General features: G+C 44.2%; 1 protein-coding gene across 14 annotated transcripts in view; it reads right to left on the reverse strand.

Moving 5' to 3' along the window:
• Positions 1-761: 761 nt before the first annotated feature.
• Positions 762-14,648, reverse strand: part of EHMT1 (euchromatic histone lysine methyltransferase 1) — a 139,670-nt gene continuing 125,783 nt past the window's right edge. For all 14 annotated transcript variants that reach the window (XM_080990809.1, XM_080990802.1, XM_080990811.1 and 11 more), the window contains 3 exons: positions 7,935-8,013; positions 6,460-6,635; positions 762-2,576 (listed from right to left, as the gene is read on the reverse strand). In XM_080990809.1, coding sequence (XP_080846935.1) covers positions 2,384-2,576; positions 6,460-6,635; positions 7,935-8,013 — 448 coding nt within the window. In that variant the 3' untranslated portion in view covers positions 762-2,383. The remainder of the gene's footprint in view (positions 2,577-6,459; positions 6,636-7,934; positions 8,014-14,648) is intronic.

Below are 14,648 nucleotides of genomic sequence, written 5' to 3' on the forward strand. Positions count from 1 at the left end.
CTCTTGGGAACATAGAAATATCCCTCATATTTAGCAAGACTGTTGATTTGTCTAGTACTGTCTACGTTGACTGGCAGCAGGGTTTCAGGCACAGGTCTCTCCCAGTCCTACTTGCAGATACCAGGGACTGGACCTGGTACCTTCTGCATGAAAAGTAGGTGCTGCACCACTGAACTGCAGTCCTCACCAGTTGTAGATTGTGATGCATTGAGTTATGGTTTGGAGAAGGCAATGAATGGAGAAGGCAAGTTACAGTCAAGAAAAGCTTTATGCCCTTTTCAGAGGCACAGAAAAAGTAATCATTTCATTAACGGTCTGGGGCTTTGCCTGTCTCTCTCTTATAAAGTCGCTTATGTGTCCACACCCACCTGCAACCCGCTCCACTTTCTAATTTAGACTTGGAATCCCACTTGCAGGAGGTGATGTCTGACAAGCCTCTCAGCCTCAGATTAGGAGGATAGCCATGACTGACTTGCCTTTCAGGTTTCTTGTTGGGAACACAATACAAAAACGTAACACAAAGTCCTATGAGCACCCAAAAAAAAAATGTTACAGAAATGTTCAAATGCCATTGTTATTGCCTGATTTCTGAGCTGCTTATAAACATGTGATATAGCTGCACAGTGAACCCTGCTATGAGGATGATAATTGTTCCTGGATTAATTAAACTAGAATAAAAGTGTGCATAGTAGGGAGCGCAAGGGGAAGTATTGCAAAAATTTAATCTAGTAAAGACTAAAGAGGCCAAAGGGGGCAAAATGTTTAATGCACTTTTTATTGATTTCATTGAAAACAGAACAAGGAAATGACAGGAGCCCAAAGGTGGGAACCTTTGAAACTCAAAAAAAAGAAAAAAAAATTAACAGAAAGGAAAAGGGGGAAAAAGACCACCCAGCAATATGAACGGTTTAGAAGAGATGCACCCCTCCCTCTCCAAAAAAGAAAAATTAACCCCACAAAAAACAAAACAAAAAAGTCCCCAAACCTGGTACTGCACTAATTACAGTATTTAAGAGATAAATGGGGAAAAAGATGATCTGCTTTACCACCGCACAAAAGGTGATGACAGATTTTATTCCCACTACAATACTAACAAAAGGTCTTGTGGGTTTTGTCGTCCCTGCATTTTATACTAAGATCACTTTGTTCTTTTCTTTTTTTCTTCTTTTTATTATACAATTGAAAATTTCATTTTACGTAGTAGTGAGAAAAAAATCACACTAAAATCAGCACCGTTGAGTTGCTCGGGTGAGTTGCTTTTCTGTTCAGCTCCCCCCAGTATGGTACAAGAGAAATCAGTTCGATCCAACCGTCAACCTCACAATATGTAGCTTTAAGTGGGGAGTCATGGGGAGGAAATGAATGAAATCGGAAAAAACGGCGATGGCACAGATAGACCACATTTGCCACCATGTTCTCAGGGGTGCCCAGGCTGAGCTTTTGCTTCAGGAAATGCCTGGAAGAGGGCCTCTCTGTAAGTGCCAATTTCTCCGTATGGGAAAACAAACGAAAAAAATCCTCAATTCCTTTTCCAGAGTTAGTGTTATGTAAGACATAAGGAATCCATCCAAGCCTCCCATTGCACGATAGGGGTGTATGCGCCGAAAAAACTGGAAAAAAACGAAAAAAACGAAAACTCTCTGTAATGGAGAAGCCCCTATCTGGACTTGGGAGAACCTCTGTGAGGCTTGGACAAATAATTAAGAGGTTGTGACGGAGAACAGCAAATACGCTGGCTAAGGCAGGCACCTTGTTCGAAAGAAGTTCCGTTTCAATCCTCGGACGATGAGCGAGAAAGGAAGGTCTGCCTGCAAAGGTTAAGCTGGCCCCGGTGCTTGTGCCAAGGAGGTGGGTTTGGCTTCAAGAAATCATCATCACCATAATCATCATCACATTTCATCAAGTATTCAGAGTTCTACTACAACTGGAGAGATGCAACATATCAGCAGTTCAGTCAAATCTTGTCCTTTCAGGTGGGGGAATCAAGTGGGTGGGCGGAAGACCTCTTCCTTGGCTCGGAGAACAGGGATCACATTAAGAGAGGCCTCTCAAGGGCCTCTCAGCATGGAAGGATGAGAGCAGCTGCCCCTGGGCCTGTGTTCGCAAGCCAGCTACTTCCTGGTCTGCTGTGGGTGCAAGAAGAAAGCAGGGCGGACCTGCGTCATCTGTGGCGAAGGACAAGGCGCCTGGTTCCTTTCTCCAGTAACACTCAATAGCAGCGCCTCAACGCTGGACTGCTGCAGGGCTGTGGGGTGGTATTTTGTGTCGGGGTTTTTTTTTTTAACGGGAGGGGGAAGTCTCCTTTCTTGAAAATATATAAAAAAGAAATATCTTACAATCTGTGGTGGTGTTTTGTTTTTCTTTCTATGTGTGTAGAAAGCCCTCAAAAGGAGGTTGTTGCCACTGCTGTTGTAGAGCTCGTGTCAGGGAGCCGGCTCTCCATCACCTCCTGGGACGAGGAAGTGCTGGCCTGCCTCTGAGCCAGGATAGCGCTAGTGTACCTGCACTTGGGAGAGCCGCACAGGCAACTGAAGTAATTGCCCTTGACTTCCCAGAACCTATCGCCATAGTCAAACCTGAGAGAGAGAGAGAGAGAGAGAGAGAGAGAGAGAGAGAGGGTGAGTTGTATTTCTGGGCAAATATACACAGGAGGAAGCTGCACAGTTGATTCCACCACCACCAAAAACAACACAGGGGAATGGGCTCCCCCACCAACCGACTGAGGCCCCCACTCCCTTCGAAGCAGTCTCCCAAGGGCTACATGTATAAAGTAAAGGTAAAGGTAAAGGGACCCCTGACCATTAGATCCAGTCGTGACCGACTCTGGGGTTGCGGCGCTCATCTCGCTTTATTGGCCGAGGGAGCCGGCGTACAGCTTCCGGGTCATGTGGCCAGCATGACTAAGCCGCTTCTGGCCAACCAGAGCAGCGCACGGAAACGCCGTTTACCTTCCCGCCGGAGTGGTACCTACTTATCTACTTGCACTTTGACATGCTTTTGAACTGCTAGGTGAGCAGGAGCAGGGACCAAGCAATGGGAGCTCACCCTGTCGTGGGGATTCGAACCACCGACCTTCTGATCAGCAAGTCCTAGGCTCTGTGGTTTAACCCACAGCGTCACCCGCCTCCCTCTCATGTATGAAGTGGGTGGGGCCAAAAGCCAAAGTGGGGGTGAATGCCTGAAGAAGGGTTTAGTAGTTCTTATAAGGATCAGCTGGATGGAAACACTAGACCAGGCTTCCTCAACCTTGGCCCTCCAGATGTTTCGAGACTACAATTCCCATCATCCCTGACCACTGGTACTGCCAGCTAGGGATCATGGGAGTTGTAGGCCAAAAACATCTGGAGGGCCGAGGTTGAAGGAAGCCCGCACTAGACCTTGGTATAGACTTTCACCTCGGGGGAAAACTTTGGAAAAGTTATTTGAAGTTCACGGCATGTTAATTCTTTGAAGGAGAACTACATGAAAATGATTTACAGATGGTATTTAGCTCCGAGTAGACTTGTTAAGATGTATAAGACTGAATCAGATGTGCTGGGGATGCAAGGAGGTTGAGGGAACATTTTTTCCATTTGTGGTGGACTTGTAAAAGGGTATTGGGAAATGATCCATAATGAATTGAAAAACAAGTTTAAAAGTACCTTCCCCAAAAATCCAGAGTCCTTTTTGTTGGGGATAATTCAGACGGAATTTCCCAGGTGTCAAAAAAGGTTATTTATTATATGCCACTACTATGGCCCATGTTTTGTTAGTCCAAAAATGGAAAATGAGTGAGATTCCAACTAAAGTAGAATGGCAACTTAAGCTGATGGAATATGCACAGCTTGAAGACTACACCAGTCAGTGTAGACCAGGCAAGGCCAAACTTGGCCCTCCAGCTCTTTTGGGACTACAGTTCCCATCATCCCTGACCACTGGTCCTGTTAGCTAGGGATGATGGGAGCTGTAGTCCCAAAACAGCTGGAGGGCCAAGTTTGGCCATGCCTGGTGTAGACAATAATCAGCTGGGTGGACCAATGGTCTGAATCCGTAATTAGGCAGCTTTTTCTGTTCCTATAATATTGACTTTTTAAAGAAAAAAAATTCCAAGTTGAGTTCCAATATAAACAAGGAATACAGTGATTTTAAGAAAGGGAAGTGCAAAATACATTTTAAAAATGAAACAGAATCTTAAGAGCCAGCAGAAAGCTAGGAAAGCTTAATCAAGCTCAGTTCAAGCTTATTAATGACCCCTACACCTTCAAAATTCATTTCCCCCACACCAAACCCATACCCCAACCACAAAAAATAGTTGAACAAGCAACTATATGCATTTACTGAGTCATGGCCCCTTATAATGTGAACATTGGCCCATCAACCTCAGTATTGTCTACACTGACTGGCAGCATCTCCTTAAGGTTTCAGATTGGGAGTCTCTCCCAGTCCTACCTGGAGATACCAGGGGTTTGAACCTCTGACCAGTGTTAGAAACTGAGATAGGAAAGCTAGGAGCCATGTGGGAACTAGGTTGTGGACACCAAAACAAAATGTCTAGGCACTTTCTTCTTCTTCTTCCACATTACCAGACCAGATGATCCACCTGGCAGTGCGGTGATGGCAAAAAAAAGTATTTTTTATTTTTTGCTCCTGGACAAATCAGTTGTTCTGCAGGGCAGGTCAGCAGCAAAAGATGAGTGCAGAACACCTGATTCGCCTGGCAGTAAAAAAAAAAAAAAAGAAGACACGTCTTTTGCTGCTGTGCTGCCAGGTGAATCAGGTGTTTTGTGGGGTAGTCCAGCAGCAAAAGACGTGCATCTTTTTGCTGCAGCCAGGCAGGTGGAGATGCTAGGTGCCAAGGCATCTCCACTCAGTCTCAAAAGGCCGGTTGCTGGTCACAAAGTGCAAATGGCACCCAGCTAATTTCGAATGCTGCCCGTGACCTTCCGAATGCATAGCCGATAGTCTGTTCCTGTGGTGCAATGGGTTCCCATGAGCAGGAAGTTGCAGACGCCTCCTTATGTAGATTGATTTGCTTTTTAGTGTCACTTCTCAGCAGCTGTTTCATGGCTTCTGTGCAAGTAAGCTGGGGCAAGGGGTGAGGGCATGAACACACATGCGCAGATCTGAAGGAGGCCAACAGAGGAGGGCAACCAAAATGGTCAAAGGCCTGGAAACGATGCCTTATGAGGAACGGCTAAGAGAGCTGGGCATGTTTAGCCTGGAGAAGAGGAGGTTAAGGGGTGATATGATAGCCATGTTCAAATATATAAAAGGATGTCACATAGAGGAGGGAGAAAGGTTGTTTTCTGCTGCTCCAGAGAAGCTGACACGGAGCAATGGATCCAAACTACAAGAAAGAAGATTCCACCTAAACATTAGGAAGAACTTCCTGACAGTAAGAGCTGTTTGACAGTGGAATTTGCTGCCAAGGAGTGTGGTGGAGTCTCCTGCTTTGGAGGTCTTCAAGCAGAGGCTTGACAACCATATGTCAGGAGTGCTCTGATGGTGTTTCCTGCTTGGCAGGGGGTTGGACTCGATGGCCCTTGTGGTCTCTTCCAACTCTATGATTCTATGATTCTACATGCACAGAGCTGGAGGAACGCTTGAAAGCAGATCCAGAAAATCAAACAAGCGGCTGCCACAGCAGTGGGCTGCAGCCCCTCAACCTAATTTCCAAAGCCCCTTGAAAGCCATCAGTGCTGCCAAAATAAATCTGTCCCTGAGAAATATGATTTTTTTATGGGGGGGGGTGTTATATCTGACGTTAGCATGAGCACACCAATTGAGGATAGGTTCCCCAGCTTAAGAGCAGCAATCCCAGCTCCCTTAACAAATTACAGTTCCCAGGATTCTTAGGGAGAAGACATGAGCTTTGATATAGCTCAGTCAATAGAAAATGAGACTCTTTGATCTTGGGGTTGTGGATACAAGGGGGGTTGAACTAATGACCCTTGTGGTTCTTTCCAACTCCGCAGTTCCACGATTCAATGAAATGCACATTGAATGTATGGTCCGAGTGTGACCTTGTTTTGTTGAATACAACCCAAAGAGAAGGAGCCTGCAGAACAGGGAGATGGAAATGGGTAGGCTCTGACCCAGACCTCTGCTGGTTTCAGACCTCCCCACTGCTAGCATGTGACCCATGGGCATCCATGGAGATGGGGCAGGAGGTCAAGGGGGAGCAATTCCCCTCCCTGTGAACTGATGAACCATAATCCCAATTCCCAGCACTTATCCGCTCCCTTCCCCCAAAGATTGAGTTTCTAGCACTTGGAGATTAGACATGATGTACAGGCACTATACCCACAGATGCCCACAATCTGACCCCCCACCACACAAATATTAACCCTGAAGGAATGGCTGTCCCTGACAGACCAAGGGCTGCCTCCATCCCTGTGCTTAAGCAACTCTTCTTCCTCCCTCCTCCTCCTGCTCCTGCTTTCCATTCCTGCCATTTCCTCCTCTTCCTCTTACACATACCCAATCTCTTCTCCCGCTTGGATATTCTTGGTACTGAAGAATGCAATTCTGGGAAAGCGCAGGTCCTGGTGGGACATGAACACTCGTACGGCGGTCAGGTTGGGCTCGCAGAAATGGTTGATGAAGCGGCTGATGTTGCCGTAAAAGCGGGCATCTATGCAGTACACGTCTTTGTTCTGAGGAAGTTGGGGGGGGGGGGGGAGACACAGAGAGAACCTCTGATTAGACCTGAGTTTTTGTTCCATGTAAAATAAATCTCTGCTGGAGCTGGAGGAAATTATTTGAAGTGTTATCCTGTGCAGGTATTTTAGCCACTCACTTAGGCCCCGTATGCACCATGTACTTAAACCAATTCTTATACCACTTTGAAAGTCATGGTTTCCACTGAAGAATTGTGGGAACTGTTGTCTGTTAAGGGTGCAGAGTACTGCTAGAAGAAACCCACCCACCCCCCACATTCTTCCTCACAGAGCTACAGTTCCTAGAGTTGGGAAACAGGATCAAATATGTCTCATTTTCCATTCCCCTTCCCCACTGAATACTTTTCATTCAATAGAGATCAAGGTCCCATTTGCAGTATACAATAAAAGCATCTTTATACCACTTCGCCCAAAGAATCCTGGGAGCCATAGTTTGTTAAGGGTGCAGAGTACTGCTAGGAGAACTCCCTATTCCCATCACAGAGGTACAATCCCCAGAGTACCCTGTGGGGGGGGGGATGCATTTGCACTATGCTGACCCTTTCTCCTCTACAATTCCCAGAATTCCTTGGGAAGAAGGATTGACTGTTAAAACACTTTGGGAATTGTAGCTCTGTGAGTGGGAGTAGGTGTCCCTAGCAGCTCTCAGCATCCTTAACACCTTCAGTTCGCAGGATTCTTTGGTGGAAGCCATGACTGTTTAAAAGTGGTGTCGCACTGCTTTAAACGCATAGTGTAGATATGGCCTTAAGAACAAGCAAAACAACTGAATTAAAAGTTATTAAGAGGCAGCATCCAACTAATGCCCCATGGTGGAAGTGGGTCTGCAGGAGGCATTTTGCCTTTCAGGGTTGTACCCAACTAAGTTCTACTCAAGAGTAGGCCCACTGAGATTACTGGATCCAAGTTAAATAGTGTGTTATTCTTCAGTAAGTCTACTTTGAGCAGGACTAGCGTTGGATACAATCCTTGGTAACTAATCTTTGTCGTCCCCCCCCCCCCCATCACCTTTGGGCAAAGAGTCGTGCTCAGCAGAGGCTGTTTATGAGCTGGTGGCCCAGAAGATGTCCCAGTTTCCCCCATCATCTGTCCCCTGAGTCTCTCAGCCCTTTCCCCTTCCCAATTCTACAGGATGTTTTGCTTTTCCTAAAAGGCGAGAAGAGCTTCCTGTCACACCAACTTACAGATGGTGAAATGGGGGGTGGGGCGGGGGGAAGAGGCAGAATTTGTTTTAGCACTTTCTGCTTTGTCCTGCGAGCCCTTCAAATTTACTACCTGGTCGCCAAGTTCAAAAAGGTAGGTGTCTTCTTCCCGTACATTTGCCTCTGAATCAGAAATTAGCTCTCCAACATACCTGCGGGAGAAATGAGAAACCAGAATTGGAGACTAATGACCTTTTTTTGCAACAGATTTGGACATATGGTAGTTGATGCATTCAAAAGAACCTCCTTCCAAGACAGCCTCTTCCTTAACATCCCAAAACCCGGTCCTCTCCATTTTGACAAGTTTTGGGTGACCTGAATGACTGCTCCCCTCAAGGGGTCAGCTTGCACTCTTGTTCCCAGAAGGAAAAAGCCACAGCCTGGCATGTTACTCCAGAGCAGTGGCCTTTAATGAACTGTAGGAGGAGCTAGACTACATGGTAAGAGATCAATAAATGGGTCCCCAAATGCATATTTGGGTTAAAATAGGGTCCTGGGTCTGAAAAGGCTGACGGCAGTTGCCGGCGCCCATTGGGACTGGTAGGGCAGATGGCAGGGAGACCAACAGTAGGGGGGGCCAGAGGCAATGACAAGCGATGCCAACATGTTGTCCTGCTCTGCCCTGCTGAGTTCTACATGGGAACAACACTGAGACTAAACAAGAGGAAGCTTACGGGCAAGGCCAGCACATCCTGGGCTGGTTGTAAGTAGGATGACAGGCATGTGATGGCTGGCTGAGGGCAGACTCGTGTTGCTTAGCCTGGGCTCCATTTTCCCAGTAGAGCAACCTCCATTACTCTATACCAGGCATCCCCAATCTCGGCCCTCCAGATGTTTTGGGACTACAACTCCCATCATCCCTAGCTAACAGGACCAGTGGTCAGGGGTGATGGGAACTGTAGTCCCAAAACATCTGGAGGGCCGAGTTTGGGGGTGCCTGCTCTATACAAACAACTCTGTTAGAGATGCTCCCAAAGCATTTTCAGTCTGACAAAGTCATTCAATAATGTGAAGCTAGACCAGTGAGGGGTGTGGCCTAGGGAAAGACCAGAGGGTCTTCCCATTCCTGCTCTGGCTGCAGAGGTATCTGGTCACCCTAAAGGCTCCACCTCTTCTGTCTGCAGCTTTTCCAAGACACAGCGAGACCACTGCACAGAGTTGCCTCCTAGCATCCTTTAAAGCTGGGGTGGGGGTCCCGTGGCCCTCAAGGTGCTGCTGGACTACAACTCCCATCATCCTTGACCATTTGCTATGGTGGCCAGGGCAGATGGGAGCCTTCCACTCTGGAGTGTCCCTCCTGCATCACAATCTCTTCCAGATTCATTGGTGAGTGTGGTTAAAAGGTGGGCCTCCTAAACATATGGGCACATTTAAGGGTGAAATTGTAGGTCCAAAAAACCTTGAGAGACTACTTTGAAATAAATATGAATACTAATGTAGAAAAAAGAGTAATCTGGGACGCAAGTAAAGCTGTTATGAGAGGGTTTCTGATACAACAGAATGCAATAAAGAAGAGAAGTCAAAATGAGAAGAAAGATAAAATTTTGGGAAAAATAAAAGAAAGTGAAAAGAAATTGAGAGCAAAACCAAAGTCGCAGGAGATTTTGAGAGAAATAAAGTTATATCAAGTACAATATATGGAAATGATGAATCAAGAAATAGAATGGAAAATTAAACAAATGAGACAAAAAACATTTGAATCAGCCAACTAATGTGGGAAATTGCTGGCCTGGCAAATGAAAAAAAGACAAAAACTAAATACTATTACAAATTTAGAAGTGGAAGGAAAGAATATACATAACCCAATTGAGATTAGAAATTGTTTCCAGAGGTATTTTAAACAACTATATACACAAGGGCTACAGAAGGAAATGGATATAGACCGATTTCTGAAGACAAATGGATTACAAAAAAATCCCAAGAAAGTAAATTAATGCTGAATTACAAAATATCTGAGCAGGAAGTAGAAGGTGCCATTCAAAACATGCAATTAGGCAAATCTCCAGGACCGGATGGGCTGACTTCTAGATATTATAGATCTTTGAAAGAGTGGCTATTACAACCTTTAAAGGAAGTCTGCAATGAAATATTGGAAGGGAAAAGGGCACCAGAGTCTTGGAAAGAGGCGTATATTACACTTATACCGAAGACAGAGACTGAAAAGACTCAGCTTAAGAACTACCGCCCCATATCGTTACTCAATGTGGATTACAAAATTTTTGCAGACATTTTGGCCAAGAGATTGAAAAAAGTATTGATGGAAGAGATTCATAAAGATCAAGCGGGCTTTCTCCCGGGAAGACACTTGTCCAATAATTTGAGGAATATAATTGATATTTTGGAAAAACTAGAAGTGAACATAAATACCAAAGCTGTTTTGATATTTGTGGACGCGGAGAAAGCTTTTGATAATATCTCTTGGAGTTTTATGAAGAAGAACCTACAGGGGATGGGGGTAGGCCAAGGTTTTGAAAACGGTATAAGTGCAATTTATTCAGAACAAAAGGCTAAACTAATTGTAAATAATGTCCTGGAGGTTCTGCTGAACATGATTAGAAGGGACCGGTTGGTTAAAGGTATACAGGTCGGAGCCAAACAGTGCAAACTGAGAGCATTTGCAGATGACTTAGTATTGATGTTACAGGAGCCAGAATCTAGTACCAAAAGAGTTTTAGAACTGATTCAAGAATTTGGTCAAGTTGCAGGATTTAAGTTGAATAAGTTAAAGACCAAGGTTTTAGAGAAAAATTTAACAGTGGAGAGAGAGAGGTTTCAGAATGAGACAGGTTTAACAGTGGTTAAGAACGTTAAATATTTGGGGATTAACATGACAGCAAAAAATGGGAACTTATTTAAAGATAACTATGAAAAATGCTGGGCTGAAGTGAAAAAAGATTTGGATATTTGGTCAAATTTGAAGCTTTCACTGCTGGGCCGTATTGCTGCGGTAAAAATGAATGTATTGCCTAGAATATTGTTTTTGTTTCAAACATTGCAAATTGTGGACAAAATGGATTGTTTCAAGAGGTGGCAGAGAGATATTTCTAAATTTGTCTGGCAGGGCAAGAAGCCTAGGATAAAATTTAAAATATTAACAGATGCAAAGGAAAGAGGTGGATTTGCCCTGCCAGACTTTAAACTTTACTATGAATCAGCAGCTTTCTGCTGGTTGAAAGAATGGTTGCTTCTTGAAAACACTGACATTTTGGATTTAGAAGGTTTTAACAATGTATTTGGATGGCATGCATATCTGTGGTATGATAAGGTCAAAGCACACAAAGCATTTAAAAATCACATCATCAGGAAAGCATTGTTTAATGTCTGGATAAGATACAAGGACTTATTGGAAAATAAAACTCCAAGGTGGCTGTCACCGATGGAAGCAAAAGCTCTGAAAAAGCTCAATATGGAGGCCAAATGGCCGAAATATTGGGAAATTTTGGAACAAGATGGAGATAGACTGAAATTGCAGAGTTTTGAGAAATTAAAAAACAAAGTGCGAGACTGGCTTCATTATTATCAGATAATGGAGGCATACAATTTGGATAAGAAAATTGGTTTCCAGGTGGAAAAATCAAAACTAGAAACAGAACTATTAGAACCCAAAACTAAGATCTTGTCAAAGATGTATAACTTGCTGTTGAAATGGAATACTCAGGATGAAATGGTGAAATCTGTTATGATTAAATGGGCACAAGATGTTGGTCATAACATAATGATGGCCGACTGGGAACAGTTATGGACCACAGGTATGAGGTTTACAGCATGTAATGCCTTAAGAGAGAATATTATGAAAATGATCTACAGGTGGTACATGACCCCAGTCAAGCTTGCAAAAATCTATCATTTGCCCGATAATAAATGTTGGAAATGTAAAGAAACTGAAGGTACATTCTTTCACCTTTGGTGGATGTGCCCAAGGATTAAGGCTTTCTGGGAAATGATATATAATGAACTGAAAAAGATATTTAAATATACCTTCGTGAAGAAACCAGAGGCCTTTCTCCTGGGCATAGTCGGCCAATTGGTGTCAAAGAAGGATAGAACCTTTTTTATGTACACCACAACAGCAGCAAGAATACTCATCGCAAAGTATTGGAAGACACAAGATCTACCCACTCTGGAAGAATGGCAGATGAAGCTGATGGACTATATGGAACTGGCAGAAATGACTGGCAGAATCCGAGACCAGGGAAAAGAGTCGGTGGAAGAAGATTGGAAGAAGTTCAAAGATTATCTACAGAAATATTGTAAAATTAATGAATGTTAGAATGATGTTGGATAGAAATTAAGTGGTTTCTAGCTGTAATGCTTTAAGGGAATATGAAAAAGGGGTTATTAAGAGGTAAAAATTTAATGTTATTATTTTAAGACCAAAGATTAGGATAAATAAAGAGGGTAAGGATTTGCTGAACCAACAAATTGAACTGGAATACAAAAAAGGGAGGTATGAGGAGGTCCGGGAAACAAGCTAAAGAAAAACAAGCAATGGAAAATCTGAATGTTTTTAATCACTTTTATTTTGTATGTTTTTTCTTTTTCATTTTTTATTGTAATATTTTAAAAAATCCTAATAAATATCTTATTTAAAAAAAAAGAAATTGTTTCCACCCACCTTCTCCTAAAAAATGCTAATATGTCATTCCAGGTTAATTAGAAATTAATAATCTGGTTCAGAGCAACTCTAACAAGATGTGCTAGGAATAACATTTCTAATTGTAATTCCTTTAAGAACATTTTTAACTGTAATTGCTTTTACATCTCTTTCAGCTGTAATTGTTTTTAGAATGTGTTAATCTGTTTTAGAATGTTTCTGTTTTTAAATTGTGTATCTGTTTGCCACTCAGGGCTCCTCTGCAGAGGAAGGACTGGATACAGATTCATTAAGTATATGAAATCAACAGACACACACTTTAAAGGTTGCTAGCTAGGCTGCCTTTACACTGCATACCTCCTTTCTCAGGTCTTTTGAGCCTCTGACTTTGTATCTCATCAAGCAGTTCTGTAGCATTGCAGAGGCTGTAAAAAATTCACCTGGGCTGCTGAGGAAAAGTCGCATCCATCAGGCTTGCTCTGGAGGTTCAAACTGCCTTGGGCTGTTCAAAGGTTATTAAGAAATATACGAGACCTAAGGGACACTCTTGCCTGGCAACTGTGCTCCTCTAACGGGGTAATGCTGAGAGTGCCATATACCCGAGAGGTTCATTTAGTTATGTACTAGTAACCAGGCTTTTAGTGTTGCACCTCCAGCCCTCTGGAATCAATTAGGGATGTTTAGGTGGCCATTTTTGTTTTGTTTTAAGGAATGCTTTTTTGGGTAGGCTTTCTCTGTAGCTGTTGTGACTTCTCTGCATTTTATCTCTCTTGGCTCCAAGTGAGAGCTTGACTGTACACCTGAAAAGGGTACAGGAAAATGGCAACTAAAATGATTTAGGGGCTACAGAAACTAACCCTTTGAGGAGACACCTTATGTGTTCTTCGTTTTAGTTTAGAAAAGGGATGGTGAACCTGTGCTCCTCCAGCTGCTGATTGACTGAAAACTATCATCATCCCTGACCATTGGCCATGCTGGCTAGATCAGGGCGGGAGATGGGAGTCCAGCAACATCTGGAGAGCCTGGCTTCAGCAAAAGGAACCCAAAGCCTTTGGAGCGCAGCGGGACCTCGCGCTGCACTCCGAAGGCTTCAGGCAGCTATCCCTGAAGCCTGGAGAGCGAGAGGGGCCGGTGCGCACTGACCCCTCTCGCTCTCCAGGCTTCAGCGAAAGCATCGCGAAGCCTCCGGAGCGTGGAGGGAGCGCTCCCTCTGCGCTTCGGAGGCTTCACGTTGCTATCGCTGAAGCCAAGGAGCCTGCATTCGCTCCATAGGACACACATACATTTCCCCTTAATTTTTGGAGGGGGAAAAGTGTGTCCTATAGAGCGAAAAATACGACATTTCTCCCTCTCCCAAAATACTAGAACCTGGGACCACCCAATGAAGCTGAATGTTGGAAGCTAATAGAATCCACTGCCACCAAGTTGGGTGGGTTTAAAAGGAGTAAAACAAATTCATGGCTGTCAACTGCTACTAGCTGCAGTGGGTGTGCTCTACCTCTACTGCCTCTGACTGCCAATTGCTGGGAGAGTACTGCTGCTGTGTTCAGGTCCTGCTTTGCAGGCTTTCCATTGGACGCTGGAGCAGATGTGGATCCACCAGGGCTCTTTGTTATTTTCTTATTCATAAAACAGGACAGAAGGAAGCAAACGGTCTCCCTTAACTCCACAAAGTATTGTATGTATGAAGTCCACATGTATGGGTTCACAGCCAGTTGTCCCCTTCTGTTATTGAAGGCCCACAGTTCCACCACAGGCACTGTGCTTCCTTTTCTTTTCCACAGAAATAGATGTGATGTCATACAGAGGATTATGACATCAAATGCGGGAGAGCGATTAGCCGCTAAAAGCAAAGGCGCCCTGCACTGATGTGAAGGGCAGAACCAGGAAGGCTCATTAATCACCAGAGCAGGCAGGCTCCAGACATCAACGTGATTAATCTCCTCTCCACTTAAGATAGTCCAAGGGAAACAAATGATGGCCTGGAAGAGCTTTCTGAAACTTCCAGGGTAAAAACATGGCCAATTTCTAATGCAGCAAACCTTCCTAAGGCTGTGCTGAAGAAACAGGTTTCACAAGGGGCACTTGATATTTCTTTTTACTGTGGGGAAGGAGGCTCTGGAAGCAAGGCTGAATGAAGACAGGGTTAGGGAAGGTTTTTCAGCCTGGGGGCCACGTCCCCTCATGGGCAGT

The sequence above is a fragment of the Podarcis pityusensis genome (genome assembly GCF_964106645.2).
Source record: "Podarcis pityusensis genome assembly, chromosome: Z".
Taxonomy (NCBI): Eukaryota; Metazoa; Chordata; class Lepidosauria; order Squamata; family Lacertidae; genus Podarcis; species Podarcis pityusensis.